This window comes from Xylocopa sonorina, chromosome 9, assembly GCF_050948175.1.
Source record: "Xylocopa sonorina isolate GNS202 chromosome 9, iyXylSono1_principal, whole genome shotgun sequence".
NCBI lineage: Eukaryota > Metazoa > Arthropoda > Insecta > Hymenoptera > Apidae > Xylocopa > Xylocopa sonorina.
In genome coordinates, this window is record NC_135201.1 from 11,664,795 (window position 1) to 11,679,341 (window position 14,547).

General features: G+C 42.3%; 4 protein-coding genes across 6 annotated transcripts; 2 read left to right on the forward strand and 2 right to left on the reverse strand.

Annotated features, from left to right (window-relative positions):
- Positions 1 to 12: 12 nt before the first annotated feature.
- LOC143426749 (E3 ubiquitin-protein ligase MARCHF3) lies at positions 13 to 810 on the forward strand. The gene is made up of 2 exons (XM_076900374.1): positions 13 to 240; positions 313 to 810. The coding sequence occupies exons 1-2, from the start codon at positions 13 to 15 to the stop codon at positions 808 to 810; spliced, it is 726 nt and encodes a 241-aa protein (XP_076756489.1).
- On the reverse strand, positions 701 to 2,743 carry LOC143426752 (sin3 histone deacetylase corepressor complex component SDS3). The gene is made up of 8 exons (XM_076900377.1): positions 2,411 to 2,743; positions 2,183 to 2,246; positions 1,975 to 2,088; positions 1,687 to 1,888; positions 1,394 to 1,574; positions 1,217 to 1,334; positions 1,062 to 1,146; positions 701 to 960 (listed from the first exon to the last, which is right to left on the reverse strand). Exons 1-8 carry the CDS (start codon positions 2,532 to 2,534, stop codon positions 865 to 867), a joined length of 984 nt encoding a protein of 327 aa, XP_076756492.1. The 5' UTR covers positions 2,535 to 2,743; the 3' UTR covers positions 701 to 864.
- A 506-nt stretch (positions 2,744 to 3,249) lies between these two features.
- Elys (AT hook containing transcription factor 1 homolog) lies at positions 3,250 to 10,506 on the forward strand. 2 transcript variants are annotated; one of them, XM_076902239.1, is made up of 6 exons: positions 3,250 to 3,590; positions 3,745 to 4,122; positions 4,193 to 4,481; positions 4,564 to 9,948; positions 10,047 to 10,118; positions 10,453 to 10,506. In XM_076902239.1, the coding sequence occupies exons 1-6, from the start codon at positions 3,561 to 3,563 to the stop codon at positions 10,458 to 10,460; spliced, it is 6,162 nt and encodes a 2,053-aa protein (XP_076758354.1). In that variant the 5' UTR covers positions 3,250 to 3,560; the 3' UTR covers positions 10,461 to 10,506. The 2 variants fall into 2 exon arrangements, with proteins under 2 accessions (XP_076758354.1, XP_076758353.1); XM_076902238.1 differs by lacking the exon at positions 10,453 to 10,506 and having other exon boundaries at positions 10,047 to 10,261.
- A 1,503-nt stretch (positions 10,507 to 12,009) lies between these two features.
- LOC143426774 (uncharacterized) lies at positions 12,010 to 14,320 on the reverse strand. Of its 2 annotated transcripts, XM_076900408.1 has the most exons (5): positions 14,220 to 14,320; positions 14,062 to 14,124; positions 13,867 to 13,984; positions 13,632 to 13,797; positions 12,010 to 13,527 (listed from the first exon to the last, which is right to left on the reverse strand). In XM_076900408.1, exons 1-5 carry the CDS (start codon positions 14,275 to 14,277, stop codon positions 12,901 to 12,903), a joined length of 1,032 nt encoding a protein of 343 aa, XP_076756523.1. In that variant the 5' UTR covers positions 14,278 to 14,320; the 3' UTR covers positions 12,010 to 12,900. The 2 variants fall into 2 exon arrangements, with proteins under 2 accessions (XP_076756523.1, XP_076756522.1); XM_076900407.1 differs by having other exon boundaries at positions 13,632 to 13,984.
- Positions 14,321 to 14,547: the final 227 nt, after the last annotated feature.

Consider the following 14,547-nt stretch of genomic DNA (forward strand, 5'->3'; position numbering starts at 1 on the left):
AAACAGATTAGAATGATCAATGGGAGAAGTTCTGTGGAAAGTATTCTGGAAAATATTATAGCAAAAGTTGAAGCGGAATCTAGCCAGGAGAGAAGAGATATTAAACAGACCACAAAACGGAAACATAATTCAAAACATGAGTTGAATAAAAGATTTAAATCTTTGGATGAGGACGTGTACTGCCGTATCTGTCACGATGTTTCTCAACAATTGCCCGTTACAAATCCCTGCAAGTGCAAGGTTGACTATTCGATGTTACTAATTAGTACTTGAAAGGAAAAAGGAAAATAAAGTGAAATAAATTTGTTTAAGGGAACTATGGGTGCGATTCATTTGAAATGCTTAGAACGTTGGCTTGAAGAGAGTAACAGAAATAGTTGTGAACTGTGTGGACACCGTTTCTGCATTGCACGAACTCCTCGCTACAACGTTTTATATTCTATCCTAGTTTGGATGTGTCTCAATCAGCAGCAACATCAATTGCACGTTCGCAGTTTGAAAGCAGATTTATTTCGAACAGTCATCGTCACACCCATGGCGATCGGATGTTCTTATATTTGCATAGTCGCGACCGATTATTACGCGAGAAGTAATTACGACAGCTTTTCGCCAGCACGATGGACAACTTATTTACTATTAGCTATGATGACCCTGTTGCTTTTCTCTTATTTTATATGGTTGTACATGGTAATACAGTATCACCAGAGGATCTGGTTTTATTGGTGGCAAAAGACAAGTGCGGTAAAAATTATATTGAATCCAGAAAATAGAACTTCAATAAACTACAACTCTAACGTATCACAAGCTTAAGAATTACTGAACACTTGAACGTCGTTACAACGAACAGTTTGCTGAAACGCATCACTAGGACGCTCTTCTTTTAATCGAAATCTTCCCCCGACTTAATTGAGATATATATATCCGCACTTTGCTACCATCTGATACTTTCTTCACCCAAATCTGCAAAAATCGAGGAAATTATAATTAAAAGAGAAAATAACATCGTATGTAATAAAAGGAAAAACAATTATACGATTGTATTAACACTTGTGTTTGCTTACAGCTTCAGTTCCGATCGCAGAGATGTTCGCCCCGAACCTCGTCAAGTCTTTTCCCTCTACGTACACCGGTTGACCACGATGAAACCTACGAATCTCTCATTTAAATGTGCAAGTCTCTTTCGTATCTCGTATTAAAAAAATGAAAACGGACTTACCATCGCCTTTCATGTAGAAGCTTTCCGTCCTCTATCCTAGTTTCTATCATAGGGGTGTCGGAAGGCGGTGGAATATGTTGCGAAGGCATGTTTACTGCATTGTAATGGGGTAATACTGCTGCAAAGAATTATACATCGTTAACGCTTGAATATTACTTGCGAATTTTCAGTCAGTACCTGGCTTTCGAACAGTGGTCAATACTTTACCGCGACTAATAGCTTTTAAATCGCTCTCTATCTCTTTTTCGTCTAACAGATAGTTCAACTGCGCCGGAGGCGGTTTCCTTCTTTTCTCTACTTTTTCAGGTACCGGATCATTCGGTCGTCTCCGTAATTTTCTCGTCATTACAGATTTCACCTAAACAATGAACAGATGGGTCAAGAAAGCGTTACGACACACGTAACACGATGTCAATCATTTGTCCGTGTGAATTACGATATATATTTTTCCTTAACTTTCAGGTTTGTACCTCCATTGAATCACCGGTAAGTTCCATCGTGTGTCTGTCCGATTCTATCATCTTTCGTTTCTCTTCCATATCTGTCAACAGATTTGCCTTCAAATCTATCTTCTTTTCCTCGAACTCCTTCACAGCTGCCTTCTTTTCTAATATATAATCCCGTTCTACCCATTCCGTCAAGTAATCGCGGTAAATAATGTTCAGTCGTAGCCTGTAATTAAACGATACAGTTGAAGTAATCCACGTGTACAGTAATTACATTCAGGAACGATCTTATAGTCGAGATTGAACTCGAACCTTTCTTTATACTGAGCTTCCAAGCGCTTCAACTTGCGATTATACTCCGGATGCGTGCCATCCTTCAATTGCTGCAGTTGTTTCTTCAGGCTAGCCAACTTATCCTGGTACACTCTGGAAAATTTAGGCGCTTGACCCTTGGACGCACAGAACTTTTACAAATTGTACTCTAACGTTATCGTTTCCTACTATAAATTCTTCAACTTACTGCTCCTTTATCTCCGTATACTCTTCAGATTTTCCAAGGTCCGTTTCGCTTGCTTCCTCGGTGTCTGAAAATTTGCATCGACTACTTATAAAGGTACTAACTACAAAATACATTCGCAAAGTCTCTGTTTATGGATTTTTTCCAATATAATAATAATTTCTATAGGAAGTCCTCTGAAATATATCAAGAGCTACGCAACCATCTCAGAAGATTCCAATCGATTCGTACCTTCGTCACTCTCGTCTTGTTCCTCCGCGTCTCGATCGTCCTCCAAGTACTCGTCGTTATCCTCGTCGATGTCGTAATCGTCCTGACCATACATGGTCGAAAACGGTGAATCCTGATACGACATTTTACAACACGACGATCATTCTTCCGTGACTCGTTGATAATAGCAAATTGTTTACGTTCTTTTTGATAAACAAGTAGCCACATTCGTTTAGGTTAACCCTGTTAAATACTGCACCTCTCAACCGCGACTGTTATTATAGTATACAAAATTCATACTGGCGCCTAAATAATTGTTAACATATTATGTTTATCTTTACAAAAGGAGCATGAAAAACAGGGGATATAAATATCAGATTTATTGAACTTTTCAAACAAGTTCTTATAGATGTACAATCGAGTGATTACAGAAAGATCGTTAAGAGGGCTCTAGCGTGCCTTAAATTGTACTTTCTCGAGTCAATATACAAATCATTGCAATAATACGTTCTATTGTAATAAACAATGCGTATCGTTAGTTTCTTTATTTCTCAATATCTTTGCTTTATTTTGCAATATCGAAACTTTTCGAAAGACTTCTTACAGAACTTAATATTCAACGATAAGCAATGGAGATAATTTTCTTTTCATAGACGCAGAACGCAATGGACGATAAAAATTCTTCGACCTATATTTTTCTTAAATAATCGACTCAATACACTAGAAGCAGATTTTAATAAAAATTTCTAGACCAATTTTTTCTTCGTCGTTACATTCACGATTCTTGTTCGATTCGATACCTCAGTAGTCAACCATCGCGTGTCCAATTTGAATACCATTGGCAGAACGCGCGATTGGTAACACTTGTTAACGTACTTCGCAGTTGTATAGTTACAGTTTTAAAATGTACGCACGCGAGTAGCGAAACGAATTTTGAAAGTGATATTAAATATTTTCCCGCGTGCCTCTAAATTGCACCGTTTCCAGGAACGCTCTGCTGGATGATCGCCGTTTGAATACACGCGATCGAGGAGCTCGCTGCAGCGGTCGTTATTCCTATTGGAGCAGGATCGTATAAATTTTGCGGCAGCATAACCTTATGGTGACCTTACTGAGAACGCTTATAAATGATTCTTTCCTACTTAATATATTTTAATATCCTCCGTGAAACATGAAAGAGCTGGAAGAAGTCAGCTGCGAGGTAAACCAACCACCATTTCGACAGACTGTTTCTCTGTTACAATTTTTTTTTTTTTAAATATACGCCACGAAAACAACATGGTTATCACAGCACTTGTTTATGCCCCGACAGAGCGATGTCACTGCTGATCTAATAACAGCGTTGTTTCACACAGGTGCGCAGCGTCGTGGACATTCAGCAGTCGGTAACGAATCTTTTGAACAACGTAGAAGGGGATGACAATGGACCGTCGAATAGTTCGGATGTATATAATGGTTACGATGGTATTTGCGGTGGTTTCCTGAACGACGCTACGCACGCCTGGTTAAGTTACGGATGCCATTTGGTGGTGATCAACGCGAAGACCGGCGAGAGCACCAGCTCGTGGACGTTTCAAGGCAGAATTAGCTGCGTTTGTCAGTTCCCCTCTCAGTGCGGCAACTTACAGCTACTACTCGTCGGTTTGGATAATGAAGCTACTAGAATCAAGGATTCGGCGGGCTTATTGTGCATCTTCGATTGCACCTCTTCTCGTGTCTTAAGAGCTATAAGGGTAGGTGTTACGGTATGGCGATAACATGGATTTGTATATGGTTGCGATGTTTAAACGTGTGTCGTGATAGATGCCAGCTGGTGTGGAACAAGTCTGTATCGTATCCGGTGGAGCAGAATGGGAGGAATTCAATGACAAGAGACCAGACAATATTCTTATGCAAATGGATGGTATAGCTTGTGTAGTATTGCGTAATCTTTATCATCTGATGATCGACCTTCAAAGATCTAGCTGGGAGGTACCAGATTTGTCTGTTATAATGGACGAAACATCTCCAGCTGAGATAGAGTTTTTAACAACGAAAGATTCCTTCCATAGAAATAGTAGCAAACACATGGCTTGTAATTTGTTAAATCGACGTAAGTACATCAATAATTCGAGCTATTCGTTTCTCTGCATTGTTATTTCGACGCGCGTGATTGTACTTACATATGTTTTCAGGTATAGAAAAGTATATTTGCTTCAACAGAGAAGATTTTGAGTCGAACGCTTTTCTGAACGAAAAATTAACAAATACTGTAATCAGTTCAACGAAAATTGGTTGTTTAATATCAGGATGTTTGGGCAGAGTGATAATATGGCAGAACGACGGTTCTGTGGGTTGGATCAGTCAGCCTGTGGCTGAAACCATGGTGGTAACACATTTAGCACTATTGGAGCCGACAGACGATCCTAGACCGTTTTACTATCTGTGGGTAGTTTACGAGGATGACTCGTGTAAAGTGTCACCACTTTTGAGAATGTTTGCCTTATTGTTCGAGCGAAAGTACTGCGACAGAGGAACTAATTTATATTTTAATCTGGAAGCAGAGCCTTGCCTTAAGTTCGAGTTTGAATTAGACCCGAAGGATAAAGTGATAACGTTGTCCACGATCGAGAGAACAACGAATGTCGACCAAACGGAGTCAGAGTCTAGGAGAGGCGAAGACAGTTTACTTCTGATTTCGACCACTAGTAGAAACCTGCTGTTCGATTTAAATCAATGGTACAAAGAGCAGATGCCTCATACCGTCAGTGACTGCAAGAATCCTAACAGCATACTGGCCTGTTACAATATGAAACACAGATCATCGGACGTGACCAACAATGAGATAATAAGCTGTGCCTATGTTCCTCGCAGTTTGCAAGAATTTCCTAACAGCAGCTTAAGCTCGTCGGAAGAATTATTCTATCCCAACTCTCTGTCCCTCGAATGGATAGAGTTGAGCGTGTCGAAGCTGACTTATTGGCTCTCTAGAGGTGTCCAAGCCGAGTTACTTCGCGAAATGGCTCTTACAGGACCTATCATATTGACTCAACCCTCTGAAATGTTCCACAAGTATCTGTCCGTTGGATTAGTACCCTTTAATACGGAAGTTTCCTTTTCTAGCGACATTAACACTCAACGAGACATGTTACTGTCTCTATGCTTAGAGCAGCGTTGGGCGACATTTCTGATACGATGCGCCAAGGAATGGTCGGACGGGAGTGCTGCCTACATGTATCCGAGCTTTCTGAAATGGGGAATACAGCGCGCGTCCAGCATAAAAATGATCGCAGACCGTCTTTGCATACCCTTGTTCGATCAATCGGGCAACAACATCGGCGAATCCGAAGTAAAAACGCTGAGATTCTGTTACCAGCAACTGGAGTGTCTGTCTAACATAGTGGCCAAACTGCCGTTCGAAACGAGCAGTCTGATCAAGCAACGAAGAGCGTTGATGCGAGTATCCATGTACTTTCAGGCACTCCTTTGGTTCTACGACGTGGGTTTGTTGCCTGAATCGCAAAATCTCGAAGAGGAATCGTCCCTGCCGATTTCTCTCGCTCTAAAAATTCCCTACCCTTACGACAAGCTGTCCGCTTTATACAAAGAGAAACGAGAGTCGACCAAGAACGATAAAACTCAAGGGAAGAACGACGAGGTATTCTTCATAGACGAGTTAATCGCGCGAGAGTGTCCAGCGTTGAATTTGCAATGGGAAAGGGAAACTGGGGATGCGAGTACCTATGGTTACTATCCACCACCCTCTCTGCAGTCGTTGCTCAGAAGTTATCTAACGGATTGCGACCAGGAAGCGTCGAGCGAGATCGAATGCAAGCACCAGATAACCATATACCTTCTGATGGACCTGGCCATGCTGCTGCAGGGTTCTTATCCCGGTGTTGATCAGCTGATTAAATATCCCTCCTCTTTCAAGATGAGTCCCAGCCTCATAAAGCTCACCCAGGCGTTCTGGCTTCTCGATCACGAGGACTATCACGGTTTTCTGGACATGATGACTGGCCAGTTGGTCAGCGATTCGGATGTCAAAGACTGGCACCACAGACTCGTGTTGAGAACTCTGATAAAAAACAATCAACACAAATTAGCACTGATGTATCTACGCGTGAAGAAACCCCCGATATCGTCTTTTCAAGAACAGAGTACCATGATAGGTTTATCGGTGGAGCACGGTTTAATTCAGTCCGCGTTTCACTGCAGACCGCAGTCTCATTACGCGCAGCTGTTGATGTACTTCTTTCAGGCTTGCAAGAATTATGGGAAACTTGGCAACATTTTACATTTGGCTTTGGACTCTGAGGAGGAGGATATGTTCATCAAATTTTTGGACGAAACCAAATCCGAAGATATAAGGCTGTTGTACTACTTGCAACGGTGTCGTTACATGGAAGCGAACAACGGAAGTTCCACCGCGTCATTCAACACTCCCAGCTCGAAGAACGTGCATACCGATATGCTGAACGCGTACAACGCAACCCTGCCCGACGTGATGAAGCGATTCTCGGTTGGTATGGCTAAAACTAGCTTAGAGACTGGATTGGAGCCCAGGTACCCTAGACCCATGACTCATCACAAGAGCTCTCAGAGGACCGCGAACATCTACGAGACAGTAATCAGAAAGGCACGAGAGACGTACCTTGGAGGGGACAAGTCCATGATCCCCTTCGTCACTGCTCCTTGCGCCACGTTGAGGTCAAACAACGACAGGATCGACATAAACTGTGTAATGTCTCCCGTAGTAGTACAGAATAATAAAAAGCGTACTTTAGATCAGCTTATCCACGACGAGGAGGACAATGGGATGAGAACACCGGATCGAGCCAAGCGCAGAAAGCTGTTAGACGACGGCGAGGCAGCCGTTAGCGCAGCGTTCAGCACTCCGTTGGTGAAACGCAAGATATCCAGTGTCAGAGACGCTCCAGCGGAAACGCCACACTCTATTCTAAAGATTCGCCAGCTTATACGAAACTCGACGTCACCCACTGTCGATAGCCACCAGATGGAAGTGACGGACAGTCCAGTGTCGGATAGGGAGCGCAAGATCAATCGTCAAATACGATTCAACATCGGTCAGTCGCGAAGCAGCGGTTCTTACAGCGAGACCAACGGCAAGGAGGACGTTTCCAAGCTTGACGTTAGCGAGGGAAGCAACGAATTGTATCAGAGTCCTGTAGCCAGTGATAAATCACTAACCGATAGCGCTGTTCTGTCGGGCAGCAGTTTAACATGCGCCAACGTATTCGCAGCTCGACCTCGACCGAGTCTTAGACGATCTTACACGATGACCTCCACAGAATCCGCGAACGAGTCTCTAGCTAAGAGCTCGAGGCCAGACAGTTCTCTTCCTAGCGTTTCTCTAGTCAACGCACCAGATAATCACTCTAAAGTCTCATTAAGAACCCCCTTACATGGAGCCAAGAGGTGTACGCTGTCCACTTCGATCCATTCGACCGCGATACTCTCGCCAAACAGCAGCTTCGAGGCGACCATGCCCTCGAGGATGTCTACGGAGCGTGAATTACAGCATTTGGCCAAAGCTTCCCAGCAACAGGACTCTGGTTACAATCGCATAGCTGCATCGACACCTCTGGTGAAGAGTTTCAAGCCAGGTAAATCGTGGTACAGCTCGAGGGACGTGGAGTCGATGGAGGTGGACGACAACGAGGAGAACATAGTTCCAGGTCCGTTTTACACGGACACGCAGATTCTATCGGGCAGTGTACACCAGTCGAACAGTTATCAGTTGCATAACAGCGAGAAGTCGAAAGAGGACGTGGATAGTAAGTACAGAAACGGAGACCTTTCGAAGATGAAGGTTTCGGAAGCTAACAAGCAACAGCAGGACGAGGAGGAAGAGTTTAAAAGCCTTTCAAACGTGACTGAGAACAATACGAGTCGCGCGGAGGACAATGAACAACGACAGTGGTCGATCCACGAGAAGATGCGAGACGAACCTGGTCCAAATATCGAGGAGCACGCTGATTTGAAGAACGGCGAGCATTTCGACATCACTGACGACGAATCTTCGAACGGCGACGAGGTGATTCCACGATTCGATGATAAGGGGAGGAAAGAACAAGCGAAATCTATGCCAATGCAAACGACAAACATCTGCGATGCATCAAACATCACAGACGATGAATCTGATTCGAGTATAGAGATAGTAGACGAAATGGAGAGGAGCAGCGCGCCTCTGGATAGGCAAGAGGATGTACGCGAGCAGTCTAAATTCTCCAGAAGGAAGGCAGAAGTTGCAGAAAAGCGTGAGTCAGAGGAGAAGTCGATAGGAATCGATAATAATAATTCTGGTTACAGAAAAACGAGAAGAAACTCTGCTCGCGATTCGCCAGAACGCACAGAGACCAAGGATACGGTCAATACTTCAAATTTAGACTCTGAATCGCTAGACGTTACACCTAGGATGACTAGGTCCCGCAGAGCTTCCTCGATAACGAAGGAAACCAACGTGTCTCCGTTAAGTTCGCCTTCGAAGGTTTCTGCAAAGACCACGCGGTCGAGGCGAGCCAGTTCTCTCATGAAAGAGGTACTAATCGCATCTGTGGTAGTTGCAGACGATATCAAACGGACAGCTTCTTCTGGCTCGGAGGAATCATCTGGAACCTCGTCTCCAAGGAAAACCAGAACCAGAAGGGCATCTTCTGTAACTAAAGACATTTCTCTAGAAACGAAAAGCGTTGAAGCCAAGACATCAACAAGGGGAAGCACCAAACAGGTTGCTTCTACGCAAGAGGAGCTCCAGGAACCAGTGAAATCATCAACGAGGAGCAGTAAATTGTCGTCGACCTCAAGTTTAACTGTGGAAGACGACGAGGAGAAGGTTCAGACGGAGACCAGAGGCTCAAAAACGAAACAGTCCTCTGTTGGAGCAAGAACAATAAACACCAGATCTAGGAAGTTGTCCACGACAAGCGAACAGGAGGTGGAAGAACCGAGTGCCACCTCGAAAGCAAGGTCTAAACGCGGTAGTTCCGTCCCCAGAGAGACAGTCAGTACGGTGAGGACTCGAAGGGCTGCCAGTGTGGCAAAGGAAAACACCACAGCGGACGAATGGGCGCACGTGCAACAAACAGTGAACAGCCCAGCTGCGAATACGCGTAGTCGTAGATCGTCGATACATTCGATACCAGAGGAGTTCGAAGAGATTCTAAGCGTGCCTACAAAGGACAGAAACACCCCTGTTAAGGGCAAGGACAAGCAAGTCGCCCAAAACACCCGACAGAGGAGAGCTACGAGCGTGGAACTGTCTCAGATTGAGACGAAGAGGAGAGTCAGGAGTACTCGAGCCAGAGGAATCTTCGAGGAGACGATATTGGAGGAGGAGACGACGGAATCCGTCGGTCCAGTGGATAATTTTGGTGCCAGAAAAGCTTCCGCGAGGAGGAAACGCGCTGCTTCGGAGACAGCCGTTCAGGAAGAGGACAAAACATCGCCAAAACCCAGAAGAACCAGGAAATCGAAGAAACAGGAGCCCAAAAAGGATGAACCTGATGAACAATTTTCGTTTTCGCAACCAAAGAAAACGGACGATCCACCATTGGAAGGTATATCTTAGTAATATTAGAGGAACAGTAAGCTAGACTCAGCATAGTTTAAGAGAGATTAATTGATTATGTGAATTGACTGTTTAAAATGTTTTCAGCTATTGGAGAAGTACCGAAGTACATGTTCTCACCTCCCCACACCAGATCGAAGACCACGGCTCCCGATCATCGTAGGTGGTTACTTTTCAATTAGATTGACTTCCTTTATTACTGGCACCATTGTACTTACCCTATCTTCCACTCTGTATACATGGCACTGAGACTATTCTCGCATTCAATGCTTTGCAACATGTTCGCTCACACTACCAAGACCAGCTAAGAAACTCAAATCTAATATTCTATACAATACATGCTACATAAATGGTTTTTTTTTATTTATTCTACTACGAAGAGGGATGGAAAGGTCTGTCTTGAGTATTATTTGCACAGAGTAAAACGGACCTTTCTGTCTTCTATGAAAACAGATGATTAATATGATACCTTTTCACGATTTTTTCAATACAGAGGATTAAATAATTCCATTCCAACTCTGAGCGAAGACGAAAAAGAAGAGAAGAGAAGTGTTCATTGGAGAACCAGAGTGGTGAAAGATCCCGTGACTGTTCACCGTTGTAGAACAGAGTTTGTATTACCCAAGAGATGAAAAAGTACGGCAAATTAAAATGTAATTATATGAAATTTTCTTTTTTAACTTTTTTTTTTAAACGTACATTCAGTTGTATTCGATTTTAAAAACGATCTATGATAGATCGTATACAGTGCTTTCTTCCGAATAATATGTACAGTGGATAATATTGTAAAAAGGAGAAAAATGGAATGCAGTTGCTTTTCGAACGACTTGATTACACAGGGGAAAAGGTGAATTAGAGATTAGGGCTGTTGATTCTACCCAGAGAACAGAAATTTCTCCGACAGGCGACCTGGTTAAACTATCCAAGATGTACACGCATACCTCGGGTAATCTAATCACGCGAGGTATTCGGAGATACACCAACAGCTCTGTTAGAGATCACAATACCGTGGGACCATGTGAGATAAACACGATGCGAAGTTATTATCACAGCACATTGATTAATATCTGAAATGTGGATCAGAGAAAGGGGGGTGGATTTTCTTTTCCTATCGATTTGAATATTGAGTGTAATAGAAGCTATGATAGCTATATATTTTATCAGCTCGTAATCTCGTGTGACGTTTAATGCTTGGAACGTATGCTAACATATTGCACACCTATAACTGTTTTGCGTGGAGCGTATTTTTTTAAATTCATGTATCTCATTTAGGAGAGATTATTTTATATAATCTATAAATTTGCTCTCAATTATTATTTAATGTTAACATTTTTCCATATCTGTCATTCTTCATTCTGGCCAGCGTCATCAAGTATCCAAAGCGTGTAGACAGGTGTATAGAAATATTTCGTTAATCCGTACTTTCGGGATATCAAAGCAGCGAAGAATTTCGGGAGAATGTATTATATATACATATATATATATATAAATAAATAAAAGCAGGTAGCTAGCACATTAACACTATAAATCGTAAGATTCATTAGTTTTATACACCTATTTGCCAAAAATACGGTTGCTACAATTAAACTCATCCTTTTCTTTGTATCACACAGTGAATTTGCAGAACGGATTGTCGTCGTAACGTATAATTGTACGGAGGTTTTCGATAAGAAAAAAAAAAACAGAACAGAACGTGTATCATAACTTTGTAAATAATTTATTAATATACCCATGTATAGCTGTATTCATACAATAAATGTAAAAAAGGATTAATACAATACAAATACCTAACGCTAGCGAAGATTCCAATCACCATAAATAAGTAACTATTTTTAGTTAAGATTAAATACTAAAGCAATATTAAATAATACTACAAATGATCCGTGTCTACGTTGTAAGTAGAATTATTGTAAAAAAAATTGTAACACGATCGTTCCACCTTATCTTTCCACAGAAATAACGTCTAGATATCGTTTGATTTACAGAGCACTTGTTTCTTACTTTATAGCACGCGTCTGTCGGCCTCGGATAAATTTTTCTAAAAAAAAAAAAAAAAAGACTGGAGCTTTCGCGTTGCTAATACTAAACTTCTTCTGGTACAAAATGAACGTTATAAATTGTCCTCTTTGGCAGTAGATTATTCTTGGTTCTGCGCTTTAAATAATTAAAAAAGAAACATTTTGCTTTAAGAAGATAGTAAGAAATATTTACGTATATATTAAATCTATAGGTAATTTAGAGAGCATGTAACTAAGAAATTCATGTAAAGCCCGTTTCGATTTGATATTCAGTCTAAATGGTCAATCTTTGTACATGAACTGTTTGCTTATTCCACGTAATTAAATACACTAGATGAATCCTCTCTGTTTAATCTTAATTCTGATTACATACTTTGCTATTTCTTTGCATAAAAATCTCTTTGATATAATCGTATAATAAAGTGTTCTTTTGTCTGTAAGATCGATACAAATATATACATCGAGAAAGGCAGATCTAAAATTGAGGACGGTGCGATACATTATTAAATGTTCTATGTATATCGATCGTTGATTCCCTCACACCGTGATCCTTTCGGAAGGCACATTTATCTTCGTATTGCTTTCGTTATGTATAATATCTTTGTAAACGGAAGATACAAAAACACTCGTATCTGTTTTTAACCCTGCTATGATCCTCGAAGTATTCTGTTTGTACAATCATGCTTTCGTTTCTCTAGCAAAATATCCTCGATTGGGGAAAAGACGAACTTTCAACGTAACATTGAAATGGTGCTTCTTTATATCGGATTGGAAAACAACCCAAGGGTTGTAGCAAGGTTCAAGTGCGAATAAAAAGAATTTCTACGATAAATAACTTACATCGTATCTTCATGGCAACCAAAAATGTTCTATCGAAAAATATCTCTTACTGAGACAAAGAGAAAACTTAACATACATTGTTCCTACTGTTGCTTACAACTATCCTTCACGCGACGCTTGTGCTTCTCTTCGTGAGCTTGGGACGGTGATTGCATTTGATTTCTTCGTTGTCCTTGAATGGGCATATAGCACGGAGTCTCGTCGTTCATCAGCTCTGGAGGAGGCGTGGGCAACGCGTACGTAGGGCTTACCGTGCTGCTCGAGCTGCTCGAAGTATTTCTGTGCAAACTTCCGTTGTACGTAGGATCGATGATCGCAGCCACGTTCTGCACTTCTTTCACAGGTTCCAAAGAGTCGTCCAGTATCTGTATTTCTTCGGGATCGGGATACTGTGGGTAGCTCAAAGCTTGTTGCATTCTATTCTTGGTTTGTGCGCTTTTCAAGTCCAGTCTATCGGGTCGTTGCGGTTTCTCTGTTAAATTCTGCTCCTCTAATTCTTGAAGCTGCTGTCGTTCCAGCTTCCTCTGCCTCGCTCTCTGCTTAGCCTTCCTTATTTTCGCGCGCTCCTTCTCCTGAAGCATCCGTGCCAGTTCAGCGTCCTGCTCCTCCATCGCAATCTTCTGGTCTAACAATAACTGTTCGTTAATGGGGCCATCGTGATTGTCTATGGCCTTCTCTTCCTCTTCCTGCTGCAGCTTCCTCGCTAGTTCCTTTATTTATTTATTTAAACATTAGATCAGATCGATGAACAACTCTTATGATTTTATTGCTAGAGTCTTCGGTGTCGCAAAATTCAGAACATCTTTCACCGTACCTCGTCTTTCTCTTCTTGCATATGACGTTCGATTTCAAGCTGCGCTGCCTCGTCGTCAAGCCTCAACTGTAGCCTCATCTGTTCCTGCAGTTCCTTCTCTTTTTGCCTCTCCTCCCGTTCCAGAGATAACGCGATCTGCCTTGCGACAAGGGCATCCCTCTCTTCCCTAATAAGACATAATGCCAAATAAATCTCAACGGAAGAATAGAACCAGAGCAAGAGTGCGAATACAAACTGTTGTTGAATGTACGATTGATATCTGATCGTCTCCAGTTCCTGTTCGACCTTGGCCCTTGGCAGATCTTCTCTGACTTGTGCGTTACGAACCTTGTTCCCGGTGTAATGCTCCCTGACTGTGAATAACGTACGTTAGTACACGATACCATCGTAAACTGGTGATATTTTTGCAAATGAATTTTAGTGTTGTTACTTTCTTCATCTTGAAGGCGATACGCGAGCGCTCCATCTTCGTGTACCAACCACTCACGGCACACTACGACACCGTCAAGCGGGAAACAATTAGAGATGCCAATCTAATGAGTAATTCTAATCATGTATGACAGAAGACGTAGGAAAAAGGGTGTATACCTTCGTTGACCCGACCCGCCTTTGGCAATGTATCCGAGCTTAACACAGATTTCGCCATTTCTCCGGCTACTGATCCCCTGCCTCGCTGAAAGACGCTCCTCTGCCGGACTTTCTTGTTTACAACCACCTTACGGAATACGTGCGTTGTTTTCTCTCCATCTTGAATAGCGCTGCACTGAATAAACGACGAGAGTGTGTTGGTGGCTGTGCTCAACCGACATGTGCATTTCTCCTGCGACGGTGTGCGTCATCGTGTTTCTAAAGGTACGTCGAGGCGTAGTACGTGTACGTACACGGCTGTTCGACACACTTTCTTGTCGGGCTTCAC